Source organism: Magnolia sinica, chromosome 4, assembly GCF_029962835.1.
Source record: "Magnolia sinica isolate HGM2019 chromosome 4, MsV1, whole genome shotgun sequence".
Classification (NCBI taxonomy): Eukaryota; Viridiplantae; Streptophyta; class Magnoliopsida; order Magnoliales; family Magnoliaceae; genus Magnolia; species Magnolia sinica.
The window spans coordinates 2747531-2772371 of record NC_080576.1 but is presented as its reverse complement, the minus strand read 5'-3'; the positions used below and the strand labels follow the sequence as shown (position 1 = coordinate 2772371).

The window sequence follows — 24841 nt, the reverse complement described above, 5'->3', positions numbered from 1 at the left end:
ATGGACGGTGTGGATAAAACACGTACATTACTACGGCGCTTGCAAGCAATCCCCATCCACGGCACTAGCCTTTTGCTACCGCAAGCTATGAGCAGCCCGCGGTGAATCCGGTGATGTTTAATCAGCTCTTAGGATTTGATCCCAAACATGATGGAGATTCAAATCTCAGGTGGACCACACCACTGCTAACGGTGGTGATTGAACGCCCATCATTAGAAACTTCTCGAGGGCCACTTAAGTTATGGATGAAGTGTATATATGTGCTTTTCTTCATCCAAATCTGTCTGACATTGTCAATGGATGACAAATAAATATTAGCATGAACATTGAATCACCACTGTTTCGTGTGGTGTGGTTCACCTGAGAGTTGGATCTGCTTCATTTATGAATTCATTTGCTAAAATAAGGTGTCAAAACAGATGGATGGCATGGATTGAAAACATATGAGTGGGCCCCACAGTCACAGATCCAGTGGTTCCATTTCCAGATCTAGCTGCGTCCGATTGCTAAGGTTTGTCTTGCCTCTGACGTGAGTTAGAACCAGCGTTTGCCGCCCACCGGTGAAGCATTCTCGTATGGTCAAATGATTTGAACCCTCCATATTTTCTTTACTACCGTAAATAAACTATTATCCTTGTAATTATACTTAATTGAAGATCCTATCCTTTGATTTTTTGCAGATGAATGTTATCCATTGAAAATTTTCTTTTCATTGTTACAAGTTTATCTGCAGAGGGTGATAGTATAAATCATATGCACAAAATAATTTTTTAATTTTCGTCAATATGTATAGACTCCACAACATGGACGGTTCCGATCATTACACACTTAACAGGTGGGCCCCAGTAGGCAGCGACAACACGCTCGATTCTCAGTCGCGACAGACGCAGGAAAGTCCTTTTAAAATGGCTTCCGAAGACGAGACGGATTCTGTTTCGTCCGAAATCCAAATCCGATTTCCATTTTTTTTTCCTAATTTCTTCGTTTTTTTTCTCTCTTTTTTTCTTAAATTTTTTTTTTTTGCGGGAAAACCCCGCGGAAAATACTCTCGCTTGGATTTTCCGGCGAAATCTGCTGCCGGATGGAAGGTCAGGGTGCTGGAATCGGCCGAGTTCTGGTTCTGGCCTTGTGCGTGGCCGGAATCTGGTCGGCGTATATAACGCAAGGCGTTCTTCAGGAAACTCTGTGAGTTTTCAGTTTTTTCTTTTCTTTCCTTTCCTTTGATCTCTGTCTTTTCTTCCATTTTTTAAGCGATTTGATTTTAAGGAGAGAAACGAGTCTTCCCATTCGGTGGCGTTCGGAGAGATTGCATTCGTTTGAGAATTTTCTGAATTAGAATCTTTTTTTTTTTTTTTTGCTAGGGCACGAAATTTTGTGATTTTTGAAATCTGTAGATTTTCATTTGATGATTTTTGTTTGGTGAAAGTTTCGGGTGTGCATGTTGTGCACCATTTGTTGGTGCGCACATATCTCCTACTATTTAGTAATTGCAGTGGAGATATTGATTCGAATTCCAAAATGGCAGTTTTCAAAAATTCGAGTTTTGGAATGTTTGCTGGATTCCCGCGTACCACAGTGTGCGGTGTGAGCATTGAAGTTGGTGCTCATTTTCTTTTCATTAGTTGATTGGAATTTGGCCTTAAAAAAAAATAAAAAAAAAAAAATAAAATTTAAGTGATGGTGCACTGGAACTGCGAAGCGCCTGGTGTTAGTTTGAGGGTTTTAAGCTTAATAAATTAAAATGATTGGGAAAAAGTACCTTTTTCCCTATTTAGACTCCCAGGCCCTGTTCGGACGCTTATAAGTTTTTAAGATGTAATTAAGTTAAGGCGAAAGAAAGTTATGTGAAATCATGTTTGGATGCAAGTTGTAACTTACTTACAGTTAACTCAGTTATTGTGTTTGGATAACTCTTACATGTAATAAGTTGTATATTTATACAAACTAAAGCTTGAAGTATGGAATCGTTGAAAAATCAGATTGACACATAAAAAAGCTTGGATAAAAGTATTCCATTTTGTTGAGCTCATGTAAATGAGTAGCTTGGCTGATTCTTAGGCTAAACTAATCAACAGGTGGGCCATAAAAGTGGGCCCATGTTTTCGAAATGCTTGTAATGTGGAAAAAAGCTTAAGGTAGCATATCCAAGTAAAAATTTCCATTTTCTTTCTAAAACAGGTGTTTTTTTTTTTTTTTTTTTTTTTCTCTACTTCCCATGCACATATGAGAAACAAACACTAGTTGGATGCATGCATAGATCAAAGGCAGTCGAATTTACAGTATATAATCTCTGTCCAAGAATTGTATATCAAGCACACCAATGGCTGAATCTGACATTACAGGAGCAGCACAAAAGCAATGGCTTGAGATAACCAAGCCAACAGAGGATCTCCTTCAAAAGCAATGGCTTGGGAATAGGTTGAGGTTGAGGATAGGGGCTGTTTCTTAGCTGATTTGCACTGGTTATAGGTCTCACAAGGCACTGGAATTAAACAGATTTGGGAGCTATTTGGGGACAGGCTGTACTGAACAACAAGCCCCACTTGTACGAAATGAACATTGGAATGGCCCATGTCTGTAATATGTGACTTGCTGTCGACGGCCCATGCACCGAAAATCACCAGATGAGAAGATCCTAGCCATGGAAAATTTGGCCTTTTATTGGTTGGGTGGAAATCTTGCTGTATTTTCCCTTTGAACCCTTGACTTGTCATCTGCCTGTTGAAAGGTTTATAATTTTTCCATCGGGGACATTTTTGGTGCATGAGCCAGCCACGGTCAGGTCCATGATATCAATGGTTTGGATCACTGAACAATGGCCCTGCTTGTACAACTAGAAACAACAAATGAAATACTATGTGGTAGCTTCGCCAAGCATTGCTAGGACCATCTCAGCCGTTCAACATGTGAAATGTCCTGCTAGGACGATCTTGACCGTTGAAAAAATTTCATGCCTATCTAGCGACTTTAATGATGGACTTTCAATCATTATTTTTTTCTTGTGGTGTGGTCCACATGAGATTTAGATATGCCTCATTTCTGGAATCAACCCGTAAAATGATCCGAAAAAATGGAAGGATAGCACGGATAAAACACATACAAGATGGTAGGCCCCACGGACTACCAACCATTACCCACTCCTCCTTGCCTTGCCAAACCACGTCCGTCAACCCCGGCGCCAAAAAAAAAAAAAAAGAAGAAGAAAAAAGCAAAAAAAAAAAGAAAGGAAAGAAAGAAGAAAGAAAGGGTTTTTCTTAGGGCAACCTTGCTAGAGCTCGATGGGAGATGGAGAAGGAGCTTGAGAGAGAGAGGGAGATGGAGACGCTGGAGGGGGAGAAGCTGTTTATATAGCAAAAGGGCCACCAACCGGCTTCAATGCAGCTGCCATTCTCCTCAATGGCAGTCTTGTAGTCTTCATTGCGTCTGAATGCGGCCTCATAGCCTTCAATGGCCGCTTATAGCCTTCAATGGCTGCTCAGCCTTCACTCTGTCTGCATGTAGGTAGGCCTCTTCAATGCAAGCTGTGTTTCTTCCTAGAAATTTCGATTTAAAAAATTCCAACCATTGCCTGTATCTTTAATACAGGTAACTTGAAAAACAACTCAAGTCCCTGTATTATTTTCGCCCCTTTCTCCCGTAACAAAGTCATAGGCATAGAGAAAGTTACCTGTGACTTTCCTCCCCCAAACAAAAACTGCAACAATCTCACCTGTAACTTTCTTACATTGTAGAATGTTACAAGCATCCAAACGGCCTGCTATATTTGATGAATTCCCATGCTCTATGGGCAGTTAAATAGGCATGTCAATCTTTTTTTTTATTCCCTTGAAATTTCTAGTTGTGTTTACAAAAGAAGAAGAAGAAGAAAGAGAGAAAATTCTAGTTGTGTTTGGTAGGGAAATGGCTGGAAATTTATTTTCTTAGCTCTTGCTTATCTGTAAGGAGGCAACAACCATACTTGGCTTGAACTGATGGCATTTTTTGCCTGAGGCAGCATTCTGCGTTGGTGGGGTCGATCTTTCAGTGATCCTGACAATTTGTTTGGTGGGGCATACCTTGGATAAGTGTCTCTGCAAAAGAAAAAGAAAAAGAGCCATCCTGGTTGGACACTCTCAGCCATTTTATGGTGACCTGCTAATTGGTAACTAAAAGTTATAGCCAATTGTCCATAAGCAATGAAACAATATTGACCTTTGACCCACCGAAATGGCTGTTATTTTTCGACAAAGTTACTTTATTTGTTGTCCATCCTCTGAGAGGCCTATCAGATGATTGGTCTTGGTCACTGAAAGGTGCACACTGCATGAGTGGAATGCTAGCGTGAACAAAAATGCAGCTGGTTCAGGTGAGCATTGCATATTACTTTTTTCTGTAATGTTCAAAGCAGGTATTCTTTGACACAGGACATGCCAGGGGATTTAATATGAACTTGTCTTGTTTACAGGTCCACCAAGCGATTTGGGCCAGATGGGAAACAGTTTGAACAGCTTCCATTTTTGAATCTCGCCCAAAATGTAGTTTGTTTCATTTGGTCGCTGATAAGTAAGTTTCATTACTTAGCATGTGTGCATCATTTGACTTCCTTTTTTTTTTTTGGTTTCTTTAGTAAGATGTTTGTTTTGGGCAGAATATTTTGTCAGTTTGAAGCTTGTGTTCACACCTCATTGATTATTATTTATCGAGAATTCACACCTCAATTATTTATGGCCTTATTGAACAGTGATAAAGCTTTGGTCTGGAAGCAGCAGTGGTGGTGCTCCATGGTGGAGTTATTGGAGCGCCAGCATCTCAAACACGATTGGTCCTGCAATGGGAATTGAAGCACTAAAGTACATCAGTTACCCAGCCCAGGCATGTTTAATTGTTTCTGAAGTTTACAATTTTTCTCGATGTTTTTGCACCACTTCCATTACCTTGAGGCAATTACAGCATGCAATCTTTTTCTTGATTTTAATATGCTTACTTGAGTTAGTCAAACTTCAACTGAATAATGGTTGAAGTTTGAAGTTTGAAGGCGTGGGTTTTTCATTTTTTTTTCTTGGTCATATACCCATGTGCCTGCTTCTCTTTATAGTACTATAAATTGTTCTATGACTGTCAGGAATCCTACTTGATTCCATACATGCTCCTTCACCTACTGCTTTCAAGTTAGTCACATTCTAGTTTCTAGATGGATAGAATTGTAGGCTCCAAATAGATGTGAGTAGAATGGCCATTTCTGTATATGTCGGAAGCTTGACCTAGTACAGAGAATGTTACATATGTTTCTCGTGGACATCAAACTTGGTGCCGGAAGTTGAAGAACTGGGTTGAGTTCATAACAATATGGGGTTGCAAGTACGGTATGGAAGAATTTGAAATTCTAAACACTGTGTTTCAGTTGGCTGCTTTGTGGTTGTCAATGAAATGCTTACCTATGATAAGCAAGATAAAATGCTCTATAGACTTGAGAGGCCTAGGAGCCTAATGCTGTAAATTTCTCTTTAGGTTACTCTAATGCTCCAAAGATGAGTAGCTACAATTGCTCAAGCATTGGAGGAACGGGTTCTATTGCAGGGGCATTTTCACACAGGGCTCGAGTGGGGTGGCCTGTGTGAAGCGGGGGCACACTCGGGATGGCCGGCCTGTGTGAGGTGGGACTCATGTGAAGTGGGGCCCACGAGGGGGGTTCGGCCGAAGGCCTGACCTGGGCTATGAGATAAATGGATTGATTTGCCATGCTATATCAGTTCGAGCTTTTAGAGCAAGTGGTTAGTTGTCATGCGTCAGCTTCTTGTGCGAACCTTGTTTGTGTTGGATGAGATCCCTATTTTATATGATTCAAGTACCAAGCCTATCACCTACCCAATTAGTGGAGCAAAACACGCTTTTGCTTCTCTTCCACTATCATTGTCTGAACCATTTAGCTTATTGCTTTTTTGGCAGCTTTTCCATCTGAACAATTAGCGAGTGGAATAATTGTTTATGAGTTTTTGCCACTGTGATGGTTTGAACCATTTGCATGTCCTCTTTTGGCAGCCCACAAGCTAATGATTTGAGTTTATTTCTTGTAGCACATTGGGGTCAGAGTTCAATCTTCATCTTCACTTGCCTTAAAAGAGTTAACTTTATTGCCTATGATTTTCCTTACACTATCTGTGGAAGAGTAGGTTTGCAAAGTCTGGGTGATCCATATCCGAACTTAGGTTGTGAAACTATGGAGAAATGCCACCACTGCAGTGTGATTTGGATGAGTCTAAGATCCAATTCATGGCCTTGTTTCTTTAGCAAACATTAGCTTGAGCTATGAGCTCTGTTGCTATTACAGTTTGTGTTTCACAGATCATTTAATCTTTCTATAGTTTATATCCTGACCACTGGATTAGCTGAGTATCAGATACAAGAAATGTCAGATTTCTGGCATCTGCAAATTGGATAATATTACGAAATATTGTAGCTCGACAATGTTTTTGCGTGGTTCCTGGGAAGTTGGTTCACGGTTTAGTTTGCAGAATATGCTGTCAATACTATTAATTGTGAAATAACCAGCAACTTTCTCTGAGAGCTCATGCTAATGCAGTTTTTCTTACTGGTGTTCAGGTTCTGGCGAAATCCTCTAAAATGATTCCAGGTGATTTTTTCCCCTAATTTCTTCATGCAAAGAAGTATGAAAGAATATGTTTTCAAAGATGCATGCTCAAGCTGTAGTTTTTTGCTTTTCTTTTGGCCTTTCCATGTTGATACTTGTGAATGTGGGTATTATATGGGACACTGCATTAGTGCCCTTCAAAGTTTAGAATGCCCTTTATACAGTTCAACTTAGACAATAAATAGGGGAGATGATTATGCAAGAAAAGTTTGCTGTTATTGTGAGATATTTGAATTAGTGTTAAATATTGAGTGGCTGCCCTTATATTAAATATTAATGGCAGATTGGTTGTCACTTTTATCTGAACTGGTATTAGTACATATGCATGCCAATCACATGGTATTTTATGCTGATTGTGCATCTAACCCATGCAAACTTATGCTCCGGTGGATTGTGTCTACAAAACAAGGAACAAAATTGGGAGGAGAAATTTTCTTTTGAAAGATTTCCTTGTTCAAAAGTAAGTTCTGAAAGCCATTTTTCCAACAATCAGTGAGTGTGAAAACTTCACATAAGTTGAAATAAGAAACTGATCAGTTACTGCTTATCTGATGGTCACTGAGGGCTGAGCAAAGTGTTAGCAGTTAAAAGTTAGAAAATGCGAGTCTTGCAGAAGTGACTTTTTGACTAACTCCAGGAAAAGTGGAGCAACAGTCCTCAATAAACCCTGCACAAACCTATGGCTCTGGTCCTGTGTAAACAACATTACAAAAAGAAGAAGAAGAAGAAGAAGATGATGGAGAAGAAGTTAGCAGCTCCAATTCTGTGTTAGTAGCATGATAATCAGAGAGACTTAAGTGTTCATCAATCAAGTCCTTTGGGCGGGATATGCCTGACCAACCACTATATTGGATGGTGTATGACTGCTAAACACACAACCAATTGACTGTTAAAAAGATGGCCAACAATGGAATGGTGAGTAAAACGACAAACATACTTTTATAGTTGTTGGATGTTTGATGCATGTAATGCAAAAGAAAAAGTATGTTGAGACTGGCCATGTCAAAATTTTTGCAACAATTAGAATTCAGAGTACCTAAGCACAGTTATTTATCTACACCAAAATGTATGATGTGTGAACATCTAAAGATTAATACATTTGCATTCAGTCAGAGGTTTACTGCTTCATTTTGGATCAAGAAGTTTCATAGATTAATAGCTGTCAACTTGTGACTGATCAATGCATTTGTGGCCTTCATGCAGTGATGCTGGTGGGCGCGTTGGTTTATGGAATTAAATACACTTTTCCTGAGTATGTATGCACTCTCCTTGTCGCTGGTGGAGTATCCGCCTTTGCACTTTTGAAGGTAAGAATTATATCCATTTAAGGTATTACATTAGGCTGGAAAACATACATTAAGTGCTAGCATTTTACATACACCATATTTAACTTTTGCAAAGCACAAATTTCAATTCTCACTTTAGTTTAGAAAAATAAATGGGTAGTTTCCTATATTTTTCACATTAAACCTTGCACTGCTAGGAAGCAGGCTGAATGACCTCGACCATTAAATTTTAGCTCTTACCCATACCTTCTGTTTGGATTGGCTACACAGACAAGCTCGAAGACCATAAGCAAGCTGGCTCATCCAAATGCTCCTTTTGGTTATGGCTTGTGTTTTTTGAACTTAGCAATGGATGGATTCACAAATGCAACTCAGGATTCCATAACTGCAAGGTTTGTCAGTTCATGAGTTGACTGTTTCTCCTCTTGTTGGCGAACTTGTGCTTTCTGAAAATATTATCTTTCTGGACGAGAACATTATTCATTTAGATCTTGCATCTAATTTCAAAATTTCTTTCTCCTTTTCTTGTTACCATCAGAATTTTCATTTCATGCTTATCAAAGGAAAATAAAAATATTTTTTCAGAGATGATGAAGCTCTTTAATGTTGCATACCATTCCTAAATGGCACATGACGCATGCCAGATCCTAAAACCTCCTATAATTGGCACTCGAGAGCCACCATTTCATAATACCACTTTTTATACATACATCATGTTGGAAATGCATGCAATCTTGACTTGGAATAGACATTACTTGGTGTCACCTTGAGTCACTCCGTGATCATTCCATTTGAAGTGACAATAATCTGAGTAGCATTATTTTAAAAGAGGGATCACGTACACCTTGGTGGTCACTATTTTAACATCTACCCTAATAACATGTGGCAACATGACACACGTGCATGGCATCTGAGCCATTCATAAGATGGGCCCCACCATGAAGATCATATCCACAAAAATCAGTCTGGTCCAGACATTATGCTGGTCCCACATGTACATTGAATCAGATTAGTGGCAAGTCTGATTTAGACTGTCTACTGTTTTTGTGCAGGGCGGCCTGCCTGATGAGTGGGCCAGCCTGTTTTTTGCGCCAGATGATCATCATGGTGGGGTTCACCTTATGCATGGCTCTGATTCCAACACATGACACCTTGGCACGTGTCCTAGGGTTGGGCACTAGCATAGGATCTGCTGTGCTGTATATGGTGATTGCTCACTTGGAAATAACTGCCACTTTCACTTCACTGAACGGAGGCTATGCTAACAGAAAATATAAATATGGTTGAATGATTTCTTCAGTTTAACTTGATCTTGATGCTTCTTGCAAGCAGGAGGCCTAGTTTGGTCTTTTCAAATTAATACTAGACCCCAACGCCAAGATCTTGATGAAACATGATTGCAGTATTCATCAAGCTGATTTATGTGGTTCAGTGCTAGCTTTCAGAACCAGACTAAGATAGGATGATAGGACTGCACCGATAATCGATAGTTGATCCACCCATTAAGAAAGCAGTCCCACCCACCATATACTCAATTCTTTCATAGATGTCACTTTAGATGATACTGACATTCTTAAATTGAAGAAAGATGGCCCATGCCTTGATGTCCATTGTTTTCACATGCCTTTGACAAAACATAGTTTTCTCAAGCATCATTCATCATGTTTGTGTTCTAACTTGTCTCAACCATTGCAGTTGCTGTCTTGCTTTTATCTGAAATGCCAAAGAATATTGTTATTTGTTATCATTCCATGGAGTAGAATGCACATCAATTGTGCTTTCATGATGAAGTTTTGATTCATGCACTTCCACAATAAAAAAATTCTCCACCAGACATGTACATAAATACATATGAATACCTCCTCTGAATCATTACATGGCACCATCCTTAAACCTCAATTCTTTCTCACTCAGGTACCCGAAGACAAGTGCTTGGGATATAATGCTGGGGATGAATCTCTGGGGTACCATATACAATGTCATCTACATGTTCGGTTACCCGCGTGGGGGTGGCTATGAGGCAGTCCATTTCTGCAAGCAGCACCCGGAAGCAGCATGGGACATCCTCCTCTACTGCCTCTGTGGGGCAGTAGGTCAGAACTTCATCTTCCTGACCATCAGCCGCTTTGGCTCCCTCACCAACACCACCATAACCACGACCCGCAAGTTTGTGAGCATTGTTGTGTCTTCGCTTCTGAGTGGAAATCCCTTGTCTGGAAAGCAATGGGGGAGCGTTGTCATGGTCTTCAGCGGGCTGTCATATCAGATCTATCTCAAGTGGAGGAAGCTGCAAAGGCAGCAGAAGAAGAGAAAGCCCATGTAAGGTATATACAACGATTTTTATTTTTTATTTTTAAATATATCATTCAATTTTGTTTTAATTGAGGTCCAAGATCTTAGTTTAGGTGGTTTTGGAATGTATATTTTTGAAATTTTAGCAGCAAAGTCACAGTTTTGCCTTATAAAGTTGTTTGACTTTGTAACATGCACTTGAGATTGTAGGTCCTAAAAATATTTTTGTTCTTGATATTTCATCTTCCTTAGTGGGGAAACATGTTGGCACTCCACCGTAAACTTATTGCATGGTGTTAGCTAGCAATGATGTGGCTTGAGTGACACGATTATCTGGGCCATTCCCTGTGTTGGGCCCACTGCTACATATGCTGGCCCAAAAATCAGGCTGCTCCCTTCATGAGGTGGGCCGCACGTGTATTTGGTATATCATTTTACATTCTTTTGGACTGTTCATTCTCTGTACAGACACGTCGCAAGCCTGATTTTTTGAATTGGGAATATTCATGTTGGGCCCCACTTTATGGTCGGGATCTCGCACATGCTACTTGGTTAAACAACCTGGGCCTGGTCTGACAGATGGGCCCTAGCTTTGCCTCATGTGCTGTCGGGTGGCTGTTTTGGCCTATCATTTCAGTAATGGGCATGGCCTTATGTAAGACGTGCTTTTGCTTGGAATGGTTTTGGGCTTGGGACCCCGCCCTCAATATGCTCTTTTCTGTTGCCCCGGCAGCATTCATGGACAGGGCGGGCAATGGCTGCAACCAGGTTCCGGCCTGGATTCTAAACGAGTTGGGCCTGCCCAATATTCACTTTGCCTGGCCTATTGCCACCCTACCAACGGTCACAGCTGGGGTTCAGCCCACCCCCGTTCTTAGTGGGCGAATGAGCCAATGGGTTCTGAGACTTAATAATACTGGGCCGTTTGGGCTTAACTAGTGTGGGCCTAACTGATGAAGCCGATAACATGTGGGTGCGTAGGCAGAGGAATAGCTTGTTACTGAACATTATGTATTGCTGCTATGGATCCACAGATAAGTGCTGTTGTAACTGGAACGGTGATGATTCTTCCCTTTCAAGGATCCCCTTGATTGCCATTGGTGGGATAAATTGATGAAATTTGGGATCGCCCACAACTTGGACGGTGAGGGACGGGTGGACGTGGACCGACATTTATGCGGTGTGCTGATGGTCTACCATGTTCTTGGGTCCCACAGGCATCACTACTGCATGTTGGGCGTAACGGTTGCAAGCCGTCCAACGTATGGGCCAGTGGTCATGAATTCGACGTCACACGGATTAGATAATTTCAGGTAGTTGGTCTCTTTTACTATTCAACATCTTTCCTAATAACCATCCGAATGTGGGCTGACACTTGGACCGTCATGATCATCTGGTCCCTGCAATTTTATGGGTGTAGCCCACTGGTTGGATGGTTCAGATCCTTGTGCCCTCATAGCACGTGCTATGAGCGCTGGACTGAAACAACCCGTTGAGAAATTACAAAGAAACTGGACTGATGACCCCATGTGCTCTAGGTAAACTTTTTAAAAGGAGTTGTGGGCAGCTACAAGCAGCCACACCTCAAGCTGTGTGCTGCATCATCTTTCTTGCCAACTTGCTAGTCGTTTAGAAAATCCGGACCACAGAACAACGTGAAACCCACTGAAGATCTGCTGATTAAAAAATCAGGTTGGTACGCTCATCAGATGCGCCATATCTTCTGAATCAATGGACAACCGGCTGTCTGAGTCAACATACAGGTGTGACCTACTTATTGAGTGGATCAGCCTGATTTTCTTCAAGGATAGTCACCATGGTGGGGCCTCTCGTTTTTATTGTACGGATGCCGTACAGGTGGTATACTAGAGCAAAGAAAGATGTTGCGGCACCACAAGTTGTGGTGCCGTTGCTGCAGGTGATCAGTTGTCTTTTAAAAGTTATTGCTTTGCATGTTGACCCAATCCCTAACAAGGTAACCCATTATATCAAGATCGACGAGAGGATATGCACAATATCTTTTGGTTTTTAGTTTGCAAGTGGGGCATATGGTTTCAGTGAACCAGAGCAATAGTCTGATGGGCCCGATGATGGATGAACCAAGATGAAATCAAAGGATCTCCTTCATAGGACAACCCTAGGCTTTTGATCTGAGGCCCACCACATTATTTCCCATGGGTGAATACGAAAAAACCCACTTTTTAATTTTGTGTTGCCTTCCCTCTCACTGTCTGCTTTTCTCTCCCTTTCTTTGCTTTTTAAGACCTAAAAGCTGCGTTTCGTCCTCAAGAAACCATACAAACTAAACTCGGAGAGAGTGAGAGAGAAACCCTCCTCCAGAGAGGGAGAGAGAGAGTTCCGAAAGGCAGACAGGCAGAGGAGAATACAATCCTTAGTAAGTAAATCCAGCATTCCGACAATTCTCATTTCGTCTTCCTTCCCATAACTCTCATATATGTTTGTAGATATCTTTTTTTTTTGGGTTAAAGATCTTCTCTTATTACATTTTCCCCTTTTGATAAATGCAATATCTCTCAAAGCATAAGTTTTAGTCCTCCTAGTTGCATTGGGACACTTGTCCAATCCATTGATCTCGACTCGTCATTAGGTCCGAATCACATTTCATGGGCTATCATAAAAAACATCACACTAATCCGATAATATTAACCATTTGATCAATGGCCCTAACTATGGACGGTAAAGATCATTTCCACAAAAATAGGTCTAAGCAACAATTTGACCCATCTATTCGTTTAGGGGCCATCCTGAATTGATTATGATACTAAAGAATAGCTTTGTTAGCCAATCGTAACCATCCCAACCATAGCTTTGAGAAATGGATGGCTATAGAAAATGTGGCGATATCAAGTATGGATTGGATCATCTGACCAGTGATTTTCCCAGGGTAGCTCAAGAAATTTGTTCTGAACTTAATGGACGGTTCAGATCGGACAAGGAATCGATGCAACTGGGAGCATTGGAGCATTTGTCTTCTCTTTTTGTTCAGCTCTCAAATAAATATAGATTGCAAAGCATTTTTCATCACCTATAGCGGTCTGGCATGCCAGCCAATGTGTCACTTGACATCTGAGTCATTCAAACCATGGGCCGTGCCTTGAAGATATGCTGATTTGAAAAATAAGGCTGATCCACTCATTCGGTGGGTCACAGCTACCTCCTGTATAAGGTCATTGGCTTTCCATTGATTTTGATGGTTTGGGTCACCTGATCAGTGGACTGGCCTATTACTCTGCCAGGTAATCTTCATGCTGGGGCCCACCTCTCAGATGCCCTACACAAATATATTGGCAGTAAAGATGGAGCTGCAGCTTCATGCTAGGTTCTATAGGCGATCAGTTCATTAAAGGAAATCTCAGTAGCTTTGCTAGCTCACCAAACCAACACGTGTGGAGATATCTGACCATGCGTCAGGTGGGCTCCACCATGTAATCAGTTAGGATCCACAAGGACCGCTTGAAAGAACTTGCCAACAGTCCACATTCAACATACATTCCATTTGATCAGTGGACTCACCTGATATCTGCATCGACTCATCTGAACAGTGATGCATGAATGGCTCAGATGTCTCCACACGTGCATGTGGGGAGATGGTGACGATGGGACTAGCAAAACTTTGGAAAATAGACAACAACATCCACTGTAAAACACAAAACCTATATCAAAATCCTCATTTCCAATCATATAAGAATACAAGGCCTACTTACATCCATTAGAAAACCAAAACCTCTTATCTTTGTTAATACTCTGCACACACAATTCAAACAAATAGGAATCCACTTCAGCTGTCCTCCTTCTCTCTCTCCCTGTTTTCTCTTTTCTGTTTTTATCCTCCACCTTGTGATATGGTGGCGCCAACGACTATAATTACACTCTAGAAGAACTAGGGTTTTATCATGTAGTTTATGTACAAATGATAAATCAATATTAAAACCAGACCTTGAATATCAAAAACCACATCCAAGAAGAAGAAAGATTGGTGTGATTCGACAAGCAAACAGAGTGAAATTCAGCGTAAGATGGGGCCAGAAATCGGGCAAAATACGAGAATCCTCAGAGCATGTTGCAGAACATTCTAGAATCTAGAACAATGTCTCTTTGGTAAAGCATCAGGTTGGAAAGGTCTGCAAACTATCAAAACTGAATTCGAGAAGCAGACCCCGGAAAACGACTTAAGAGCGATTTTTAGTAAATTCAGACTGAATGCTGGAATGCCAAGAGGATGTTCCGGGACTTCCTAGAATATCCTAGAGAACTGAGTTTTTGAGCAGTAGATGATAGGGCTTTATAGGGGTATGGGTCAGAGACTCTGGAGGAGTGCTCTTCTGCAAGAAGGGTTGGTGTTTGTGTTTGGGGATGCTACACCAAGCGTCCTCAGTAGGAAATGCCTCTCCTGAACAATGCATCACAAACCAATTGTTAGTATTGCATCGAATAAATATCCTAAGAAAAGAAGAATCTTTTGAAAGTCCTTGCTTCAGCTAGTCACAAGAGTAGCCAAACATGTATATGTGTGTAAGATATAGACGTTTGGTAGGTGGGCCTCACCATGTATGTGCTGTGGTCCAAGCGGGGTTGGGCCATGGTACATGTAAGGTGGTTGCTACCAGATGAACAAACAAGATTTCAGGCATGCACCACATTGGCACATATTGGGAGAGATACTGTTGCAAGTAGCGATTGCATCTCTTGGAATCAGAATTTTCTATGATTTAACCCCAAAGATAACAGCTTCTGAACATTAAAAAACACAAATGCTTGGTTTCTCTGGCTGATAGTTTAGTCACTAGTTGCTTTTAGTCAGCTATGGTTAAAGCTGCGTGAGAGCATATGACAATGATGATCGCCATACTACTAGACCAATCTCACCATCTGGCTGAGAGAAGTGCTGGTGGTAGTTTAGCTATGTTCAGAAAGTTGCTGATTGAGACCAAACTCTGCCATTCAAATTGGTTTGCCAGGTTGTGACTGTGGTCTAATCCACAAGCTGTCCAATTCTTTTAGGACGTGTTTGGATAACAATCGGATCAGATCATAATATATTCAATTCGATAGAGTACATGAGCATAGTGGGGTTAGCCCCGTTCCATACCTAACTAGGAGCTGCCACTGAATCGCAATTGCTACAATTTAGGTTCCAACTTGAGGCAAACAGGATTGCACAGAATTTCCGTTGTTGATATGAATTAAATGGTGATAGCACAATGTACACATTTCCACCATAATGAGTTGAATGAATTGCAGTTCAGTTCATTCGAGCATCAAAGCACATGGTCATAGAAAATCTGCATGTTTTTCATAGGCTTAGTTGAGTCAAACTCCAAAAGAACATGATTCCTCAGGCAATTTCTCTCTCTTTCTCTAACATACATTACTCCCATTCCCATTTAAATTTGAGCCACATAATCTCACAGGTATATATATGTTTTTCTTAAGCGATGCTTTTTTTGAAAATTCACTGAATATATATATTAAAAGATGGGAGGAAAGAAGAAGACAGGGGGGCATAAACAGGAGCAAATGGGGGTTGCCGAGCAGGCAAACAAGCCATTAAACCCCAAGAAAAAGAAAATCTACTTCCTTAAAACCAACTACATAGACCATCCATTCAATCAGAAGGCGCTTGGCTTTTTAGGGGCTTTACTGTCCCTAAAACACCTATTGTTTCTTTCTTCCCAAACCGACCACCAAATAGCTATGATCGCCATGCGCCAGATCTTCGTCCTATGCTTGCCCAGACTGACCCTATGCCAAGCTTTGATAAGAAGAGAGACCGAACCAATAGGCACTGGACATGTCATATACGCAGACTTTAGGGTGTGTTTGGATGCTCCATTGAACTGAGTTGCAATAGTCTAGTTCAATATAGAAGAATTGACCAAAGTCAGGGATGCGCCATTTAATTCATGATAGTGACCAAAATCCCAACTACCAATTCCATGCATTTCAAGTTGGATGTGAAATGATTGCAATTTCAATGGGATAGCCAGTGTGATTCATCATAAGTATGGAGGGGAGCTAGCCTCACTTGGGTCATTTTCCACTTTAATTGGTTTGGGTTACTGTGTTATGGAAATCCAACGTAACTAAGCATCCAAGCATAGCCTAAGCTATCCCTTTTTTATTCTTTTCTTTTCTTTCTTCAAAAATAAAGTTATGAATATGGATGTTTGAGTTAATTTCAGATTAACATTTACGAGCCATGATTTTTGGGGTTAAATGGTATAAAAATTTTGAGATTCAAGAAATCAAAATTACTTACACTCTCTGAAAATTTTGGGCTTGGAATTCCCTCTGCGAAGGTCTGGAATGGTGGGATCATTTGAACTGGGGAGCTGAACTCAGTATTCATTAAGGCAGACATGATTCCATCACCATCTTTTGGTTCATCAAAAGATGGAAGGACTGCCACTGCAATAACAGCAGGATTTTTTTAAACCCAAGATCATTTAGCATAATCTGATGGAAATCTATTAGAAGCTGAAGAAAAAGGAACATTAATTCGGCATATCGATTACCTTGATCCGCGCTCTTGCTAGCACAAAGTCCATCATCACAACCACTACCAATCTCTACTTCTCTATGATTCATGTGCATCTCAGTATTGGTATTGTGGTTTAGAGAACATTCCTTGGCTTGATGCCCATCCTTCTTATTATCTGAGGCAAGCAACTGGTGTGTTGATTCAGTGCTATACTCAGAACTGCCTTGGGAATCCTCACATAAATCAGGTTGCCTGCATGGTCCATTCATTAGATGCCAGGTCAGGCAGAAAAAACTGCTTAATTAAGGGTGTTAGTTTATCATTTCTCTGTACCTCCATGATAGCGTATTCCCCATGTTACCACTCTTTAGTTCCTCCACTAGGTCCTTGAAGTCTTCTAGTAGAAAATCCATTCCAGCAATCTTGCTTCTCAGCATCTCATTTTCTTCAGTTCGCAGTAAGAAATCTTGGAGTTCCTGATTGGTTTAGGTTTAATATGATTACTCAATATATGCTGAAAAAATTTGAAAAAAAAAATGATAATGCAATATACTAAAATCTATCCGTACAGATTTCTTTCTTTATCTTGCTGTTGCTACTGGAAATTCAAATTCAAATAGGAATTTTTCCTCACCTTCCAAGCATTCTCAATGCTCTGATTGGTATTCTCTGTGTTAACTTTCACTGCGAGCGAGCTGAGTAGTTCTGCTTGTTGAATCAAAGCGGAAATCTTTGGATCATCCCTTCTAAGGAAGGTTCCCTGAACCTTTTTATTTAATACTGTTTTTAGATTGTGATGAAAGAGAAATGTTAATAAGGCATTCTCATTCATTTATCTGTTACCGATGCTTCAGTTAATAAGTAATGTCAGTAATGCTTCAGGTACATGAAACAGGAATCTAATTGGATTTTTGGAAATAAAAAAGATAAAAAGAAGAAAATTGAAGTTCGAGATTGTTTACCATCACTGCAGGCTGGATCATTGTTGGTGGCATGATGCTGCATTGGTAAGTTGCCTGCGTTATTGAAGTTTTGAACCAGCACTGCCAGAGGAGGTCTTAGCTGTTGTTTTTCTGTTCCACAGCCCCCAAACAATCCTTCTTTCATGTTGTAATTTTCTGTGAAGTCTGAGATATGGGTCCTAAATTACAGTAAATACATATGCTTAGAAACTGTTTTGTGAGCAATCTCTACAAATATGTAAAAGATTGTATTCTATTGTTATTGAGAGTGGGCAAACCCCAATGTATTCTATACCTGATTTTCTTTAGTGGCTCTATTGATTCAGACATTCTGGCTGCTATGCAACCATCTTGAAATACAACCATGTTGTTATTTGGAGTGATGTATGCATTGTTGTTCTCCTTTGACAATGCCTCACGTTTTGCTCGTTTCTTGCAAAGGGTAGAGAAGCGATTCTTCACCGCATTGTCTGTTCTGTAAAAGGGGCAATACAGAGTTTAATCCATGATGACAAGTTCGATGTAAAGCATGTGCAAACTGATTCCCTATAAATACATATATGGAGGATAATCAGCTAGTTCTATCTGGACGAAGGGACAGGTTTTCCTTTTCCTTGTTTTTCTTTGCTTGGTGTCAGAAATATATAAGAAGAAAGGGGAAATACCAAGGCTACAGTGGTAGTTAGTTACCTGCCTGAAACCACCTTTGCAATTTCAGTCCATCGGTTACCAAATATCTTTTGAGCCTGCACATGAGTTTCACACTTTTAGGATCATATCCAAAACCCATGTCAGGGAGATGCTGGCGCTCATATGTGGAAATGCTTTCTTTGTTCTTTTTTCTTTCTTTCTTTCTTTCTTTGTTTTTTTTTTTTTTGGAAAGTTGAAATTTTATTCAAAACCAAAGGCAGAAAAACAACAGAAGAAAGAACACAACCCAGCACACCACTACATACTCCACTCCCTTATACAAGAGAACCCCTTCCTAGCAATGGACCACTGAGCAGGGAGACAAAACAGAGACATACTACGTGTAACATTGGTTTAAGCTCTTTTTTATTTTTTTGTTTTTTTGTGAAGAATTAACTGATGAATTCACACTCTAAGTAACTTCCTAAACAATACATTGATACCAACTGAAGGGAAACTATACCTATACCTCTGGGTATAAAGCAAGACAGAGAGCATGCTAAGGGAAAGAAAAACCAATAAAGAAACTTCACTAATACAGAGTCTAGTTCCAGTTAACACTGAAATACTCCACTCTTAAGTCACCCTTATATGAGGAAACACACTAAGGAGTGAAACTCCTAGAGAATGGTTCTAACTTCAAATACTACTATTATAGATGAACTACAATTAGTGGCTAAAATACACAGAGCACTTCTTACAGATAGTTGTCTCTATCAACTCCACCTTAAAATAATCTTCTAGTAGCACTTACCTCGCATAAGATCATGTCTTCCTCCGGCGTCCACCCTCCTTTCTTGCAGTCTGAATTCAAATATGTGTACCATCTGTAATAATATCATGTTATTGACATTAGCACAAACAGGAAAAAAATGCCAATGATATTCAAAACATCCATGTAGTATAGCTACCTTCTCCTGCACTGCCTGCCTGTTTTATCCTTGAATTGCGCTGCAATAGCTGTCCAGCTGCATGTGACAATATAACAGAACATATTAGTTCTTAATTTCTGATTTTCTTGAAAAGGAAAAGGAAATTCTTCTTCTGTCTACCAAACAGGTATTATTCTACCTTTCAGTTCCATGGATGGTGATCTGCTCTCTAAGCATATCATCCTCCTGCATTTTCAAAACCTCATTAGAAAGGCTTGAAGCAATTAACATCAAAACATTGAAAGAAGAAGAAGAAGACGCTTTCTAGTCAGAGGAATTTGCCTGAGGAGTCCATGTTACGATGTGCCGATCCCTCGGTTTTGAGGTCTCTGACTTAGGAGCGTCATTCGGCTTCATGGCATGCATTTCTGGCTTGCTTTCCTTACGTTCCTCCTGCCTTTATCAACATCAACCGGCATGTTAAAGCAGAATGCTTTTCGGATTGATGATGAAGTTTTCGCGGCTTTTTTGATTATAAGAAAAAAAACCTTGAAAGGACTTCTTTACATGCTTTTTCTTCCACACCCATACTGTTCCGTTCAAAAGGAGCGTGTCATCCGCTCCAAGCTCTCAAGCTATCCGCCGAACTGAATTGCCTAGGATTCCAGCTTTTCAATCACCTTTCTTCCGAGATCCATATGAAATACAGTAGGCAGATGCGTATCTGTGTACTTGAATTGTATTCCGGATAAAAATACGCGTATAAGCACCGGAATTCGGCAACGGACTGGAATAGGGAGATAATTCGTAGAGATCTTCGATCGAAACAGGGCAATTTTCTCTAAATTTCTCAAAACGCTGTATATCTGGTCTTGATCGGTCCGTATCGTCAAGATCTGTTAGAAAACGTAGGTATCTACTCCTTGGAACATCGATCTGTCAGCGATCGGTGAAATTAAAGCTGAAAACGAGAACAATCGGCGAACTATTTCATGATCTGCATCTCCAAACAAGCGGAATACGATCAGAATCCGGTAATTTCACTGAGATGGAGAGAAGATCGTAGGGACGGAGGTTGTCGGAGGCGTTTTGAAGCTGAGATGAGAGATCTGGAGCTTTCTCTGTATCGACGGATAGAAATAGTAGGGTTTTTCTTCTCTTTTCTTTTTTGCTTCGTTTTGCGCGCGGCTGTAGGGAGTTTGAAAAACGCTGAAATCCACGAGGGTGTATTAATAGGCAGACGACTACCAACACCACGCCCACTCACACACTCTCTCTCTCTCTCTCTCACTCTCTCACAGAGAAGGCCTTAAGAGTCCAACCGTTTGTACCATCATTTATGGTCCACCTATAAAATAACTTCCAACCTTTGATGTATGTGCGACATCTAATCCGTCTAATAGGTTGGCCCAGTAATTAAAATTACTTTATACAAAAATCAGCCACATCCACTTGCCAAGTGGACCCCGCACATATTTTGTTATTTATCAATGGCTAAACACTTTTTTCCTATGGCGTGGCTCATCTCATTATTCGACTGGTCGGATTTTTGTACAAGTTGATCCTCGTGGTGTGGCCAACCGATTGGAAGGGCTGGATGTGGCACGAACATAGTAGGTTGGAAGTTATTTACTGGGTGGACTGTGAATTATGGTCCAACTTACACGTGAAACCTTCTCCTCTTCACACTCCTTTTATTTATTTTTTATTTTTTATTTTTAAATAAAGATAACTGTACATGGCCTTCTTCGTGAGCTACTTTTACTGCGACCGAATGCTCCCTCCCTCTCGGAGCGGCCTTTCCCTCCATCCCTTTTACGACGTCCATATCAAAATCCATGATTATACGCTCCTCTCGCTCTCGACCCGTCTTTCCTACAACACCTGTTACAAAGGGGCCGTGCAACAAAAACTCTGTTGGGCCCACCGCGATGTCCATGTGACATCTCTTCCGTCCGTCAGTTTTGCCATCTGAAAAATGAGGAAGATTTACAAATCAATTTGATAAATCACACGAAACAGTGGGGATTGGACGGCTACCATTGAAACCTTATGGGGACCGCCGAAGTATTGGATCATGCTGATTGTTGTATTTTCCCTTCATCCTTGTGGGAATCAACTCACGAACGGATTGGATCGCATGTGAACATCACGGTAGGCCCCAGGAAGTTTTAAGTGGGGGGCCTTTCCATCCCCATTGTTTCTTGTGGTGTGCCCCACCTGAGTTTTGAATATGCCTCAGTTTTGGACTCGCGTCCTAAAATGAGCCGAAGAAACTGACGGACGGAGCGGATGTCTCACAAGTTTCACGGTGGGCCCACAGTTTTTGTTGCACGGACTGGATGCTAACAAGTGTTGTAGGAAATTCCCGGCCTTCCTTTCACTCTCTGAACATGTCCTGTATCTTTCCACAGTGTACACGAGTTTCCAGTGTTTGACAAGTGGGGCTGATGGTTCAGTAATCTGAACCATTGGTTTGCTGAGTCTCACTGTAGATTGAGCATGACCCGTGAATCACAGTGGCCAATACTCGATCTTTCTTTCGTCTGTCGATCGTTGTCGCATTTCTCATCTTAACCGTCTGTCTTTGAGCCACAAGTGGATATGTCAAAGATTGTCCTGTGGAGAAACCTGTGGCGTAATGATCCACTGTGGGAGGCAACAGATCAACGGTCTAGATTGCCGAATCATGGGTACATTTGTAATTGAAAATTCCTAGTCATGTTTGTGGTATAAAATCTAGGGCTAATCAACGGTTGAGCCCACAAGATGCATGGTTCGGATCACGATTCTCGTGTGGCATGAGTGGTATAATAACATCTGTTGGTACGAAAATGTCGTGCCTGTGGAGACAGGTCATCTAGTCCCTGTGTCAGAATCTCTTTTCTAAGATAATCTTAACCTTTTGATTTGTGGGCTTAAAAATGGACGGCTAATAAGAGAAATACAACACTGCTCCGTATGCAACTGGAAAGGTCGCAATTTTTGTCCATTTCAACCAAAATGGGAGATTTTTTAGAGAATGCTCCATCGACGGCAGGGCTCAAAAAGACCAATGGCCTGGATTACAGAATCATGGTCCCACGTATCAGAATTAAAAGCCGTGTACACTGAAAAGATACGGTCCTCGTATCATCTAACTCGTGTTTTTCAGCCCACACGGGATTTAAATTATGACAATTAGGGCTCATGGTTGGAGAATCCAGACTGTCACCTTCGATGGAATCTGCCCGTAAATATTACTATATTGGAATATCCTGATTGCCACAGTTGAATGTGGACCGTTGATGTTTTTTAAATTTTCAATCGTGTATAATTGAAAGGTTAGGATTGCCAGGAGATTTTGATGGCATGGTACGACTTCTGATAGATTCTCCAGAATATTGTAGAATCAGAAACCCGGGAAATACTACACTGGGACGGGGGAGTTATTTGAGACTCTGGCGGAGTATGATGATTGATACGCAGGCACTGAGATATTATATACGTGGCATACATTTCCACTAATTAAACCGACTAAATTGTGGAACCAGTGTGCTGCTTTCCCAAAATTAGATTGGTTGAAAAATCCTAAACTCTGATGAGTGGACACTTATTTATTAAAATAAGGCCACACGATTATTTTCATTCTAACCGTCCAATAAATGTTCACGAATCCGATAGACAGATGATCTGGTAAGCGTGATTTTCATTTCGTGATACATCTAAAATGGTACCCACGTTCTGGTCAGTTTATTTGAATTTCATACATGCGATGTATGCAATTTCTCAATGCCTGCATACATCCATCACACTCTTCCAGAGTATTATTATTATTTTCTCCACCATTAAAGGCCTGCATCGCAGATCCTACAATTCCTCGTCGATCCTCGCGTCCCCTTTTCAGTTTGTACAAGTGGGACCCATGGTACCATGATGAGCGCCGTTGATCTTCAGCGATTAGTGGGCCATGGACGGAAGATCTCGGAGATCGCATGATCCTCCCCACTAATCTTGTGTCTTTTTAGTTGGGTATGGGATGCTGGGAGAATGACATTGGCTGGGGCAGAAATTACGTTAAATTGCCACTGGATTTGAAAACGAGAATGAGTGACGCCGACCAAACTTACCTAACTCTGCTGCTGACTGTAGGTGCGTACTTTCTGCAATGGGCCGGGAGGTCATCAAAAGTGCACAACTTTGATATTCTGTCACAGTGTGATGGATGATACACAGGCACCTACAAATTACTTAGAAATTGCATATTAGGAATGCAGATAATTCAAATTAAACGGTCCAAATTACGGGCCCCGGTATATATTGACCATGAACAAAAATTACAATTATTTGATTAGTTGACTATCCGATTGGTACACATCTATTGAAATCTTAAAATTAAAAAATCCAACGGACGTATTTCAACAATAGTTATCCACGGCTCAGAGGTTACGCTTGTTAGACGAATCTAATTTTGGGACTTTGGATTTGCGGCAGATGAGTCCCATAATTTCGGTGGTTTAATTTGAGTTCATTTGTGCCTCTTGTAAAATTTTTGAGTGCCTGCGTATCTAGCTTCCCAGGCGGTCAGTGTATCAAATAACTTTCCCTGCGCAGATGCGCCGGATTACAGTTGAAAATTACAGAAAAGTATCTTCAGTTTTAAATAATCGTTGCAAGCGTCCTGCGCTTCTCGCTTCTTATTGAATGAATTGATGGAACGTAACCTATCAGCCCAACCACTTTTTACGGGAGTCTCCTGTCAGCATTCGTGGCTTACGCGTGACAACCTGGCAACCCTGTAGGAGATCCAATCCGTTCATCAGGCGGGCTACACCATTTAGATGATATTGCCCAACATTCGTTTTGATCTCCTAAAATGCCAGGTCATAAATGCATAAAAGATTAGATGTTTGAAATTTTTGACAAATGGTCCATGCTCAACATAAATGTACGGCCGTTTGGATAATACGAATGGCCTATTTTTTGGGCCATAGCATCTTTATGGTTTGTCCCGGTTGATGAGCGGGTCGGATCTACCATACATGTGCCAAGATGGCACGTGCAAGCCATGAGGGCACTTGCAAAGGGAGTCCTATTCGCGCTTCGTCCGAACAGCCAGTGCTTCGTCCGAAAAGCCACCCACATTGCTCATTTCTTTTCGCCGGCTAGCTGGAAGCGGATTGCGTACTGAGTAACTCAGCACGAGTAAACTTTGTGGGCCCCAAAGTGTTTTATTTATTTTATCTACGCCGTCCATGCGTTTTAACAGATCATTTTAGGGTAACATCCCAAAATTTAAGTATATCCAAGCTCAAGTTGACAACACTACAAGAGACAGTGTGAATTCAATGCTTAACATTGAGGGCCCGTTTGGCCGGGTGGATTGGAAGGGTTTGAATGGTATTAGGGTGGATGGCATGGATTTCTAGGTAATAATGGTGTTGTCGGTGGATTGTCTGGAGATCCATGGGATTGATATATCTCTGGATTGCTATATCCAGTCTGTTTGGCGCGCCGGGCCAATCCCGGTTTTAAACTTTCTCATCCCTTCTAATCCCTCAAACCAAACACGTCCCAGGCAAAGTTGAAGGATTAGGGTGGATTTGATGGGATTTAAAGGTAATGATGGT

At 41.0% G+C, this 24841-nt stretch overlaps 2 protein-coding genes across 3 annotated transcripts; one reads left to right on the top strand and one right to left on the bottom strand.

Annotated features, from left to right (window-relative positions):
- The first annotated feature begins 975 nt into the window (after window positions 1-975).
- LOC131242144 (UDP-galactose/UDP-glucose transporter 3) lies at window positions 976-18053 on the top strand. Of its 2 annotated transcripts, XM_058240586.1 has the most exons (8): window positions 976-1185; window positions 4445-4542; window positions 4721-4851; window positions 6580-6610; window positions 7832-7935; window positions 8185-8306; window positions 9829-10238; window positions 17682-18053. In XM_058240586.1, exons 1-7 carry the CDS (start codon window positions 1082-1084, stop codon window positions 10235-10237), a joined length of 999 nt encoding a protein of 332 aa, XP_058096569.1. In that variant the 5' UTR covers window positions 976-1081; the 3' UTR covers window position 10238; window positions 17682-18053. The 2 variants fall into 2 exon arrangements, with proteins under 2 accessions (XP_058096569.1, XP_058096570.1); XM_058240587.1 differs by lacking the exons at window positions 976-1185; window positions 17682-18053 and adding an exon at window positions 3287-3501 and having other exon boundaries at window positions 9829-10443.
- On the bottom strand, window positions 13868-20499 carry LOC131242143 (transcription factor MYB124). Its single transcript, XM_058240585.1, has 12 exons — window positions 19575-20499; window positions 19432-19478; window positions 19272-19328; window positions 19115-19187; window positions 18361-18416; window positions 17966-18145; window positions 17671-17849; window positions 17343-17488; window positions 17042-17184; window positions 16743-16960; window positions 16487-16635; window positions 13868-14617 (listed from the first exon to the last, which is right to left on the bottom strand). The coding sequence occupies exons 1-12, from the start codon at window positions 19656-19658 to the stop codon at window positions 14525-14527; spliced, it is 1425 nt and encodes a 474-aa protein (XP_058096568.1). The 5' UTR covers window positions 19659-20499; the 3' UTR covers window positions 13868-14524.
- Window positions 20500-24841: the final 4342 nt, after the last annotated feature.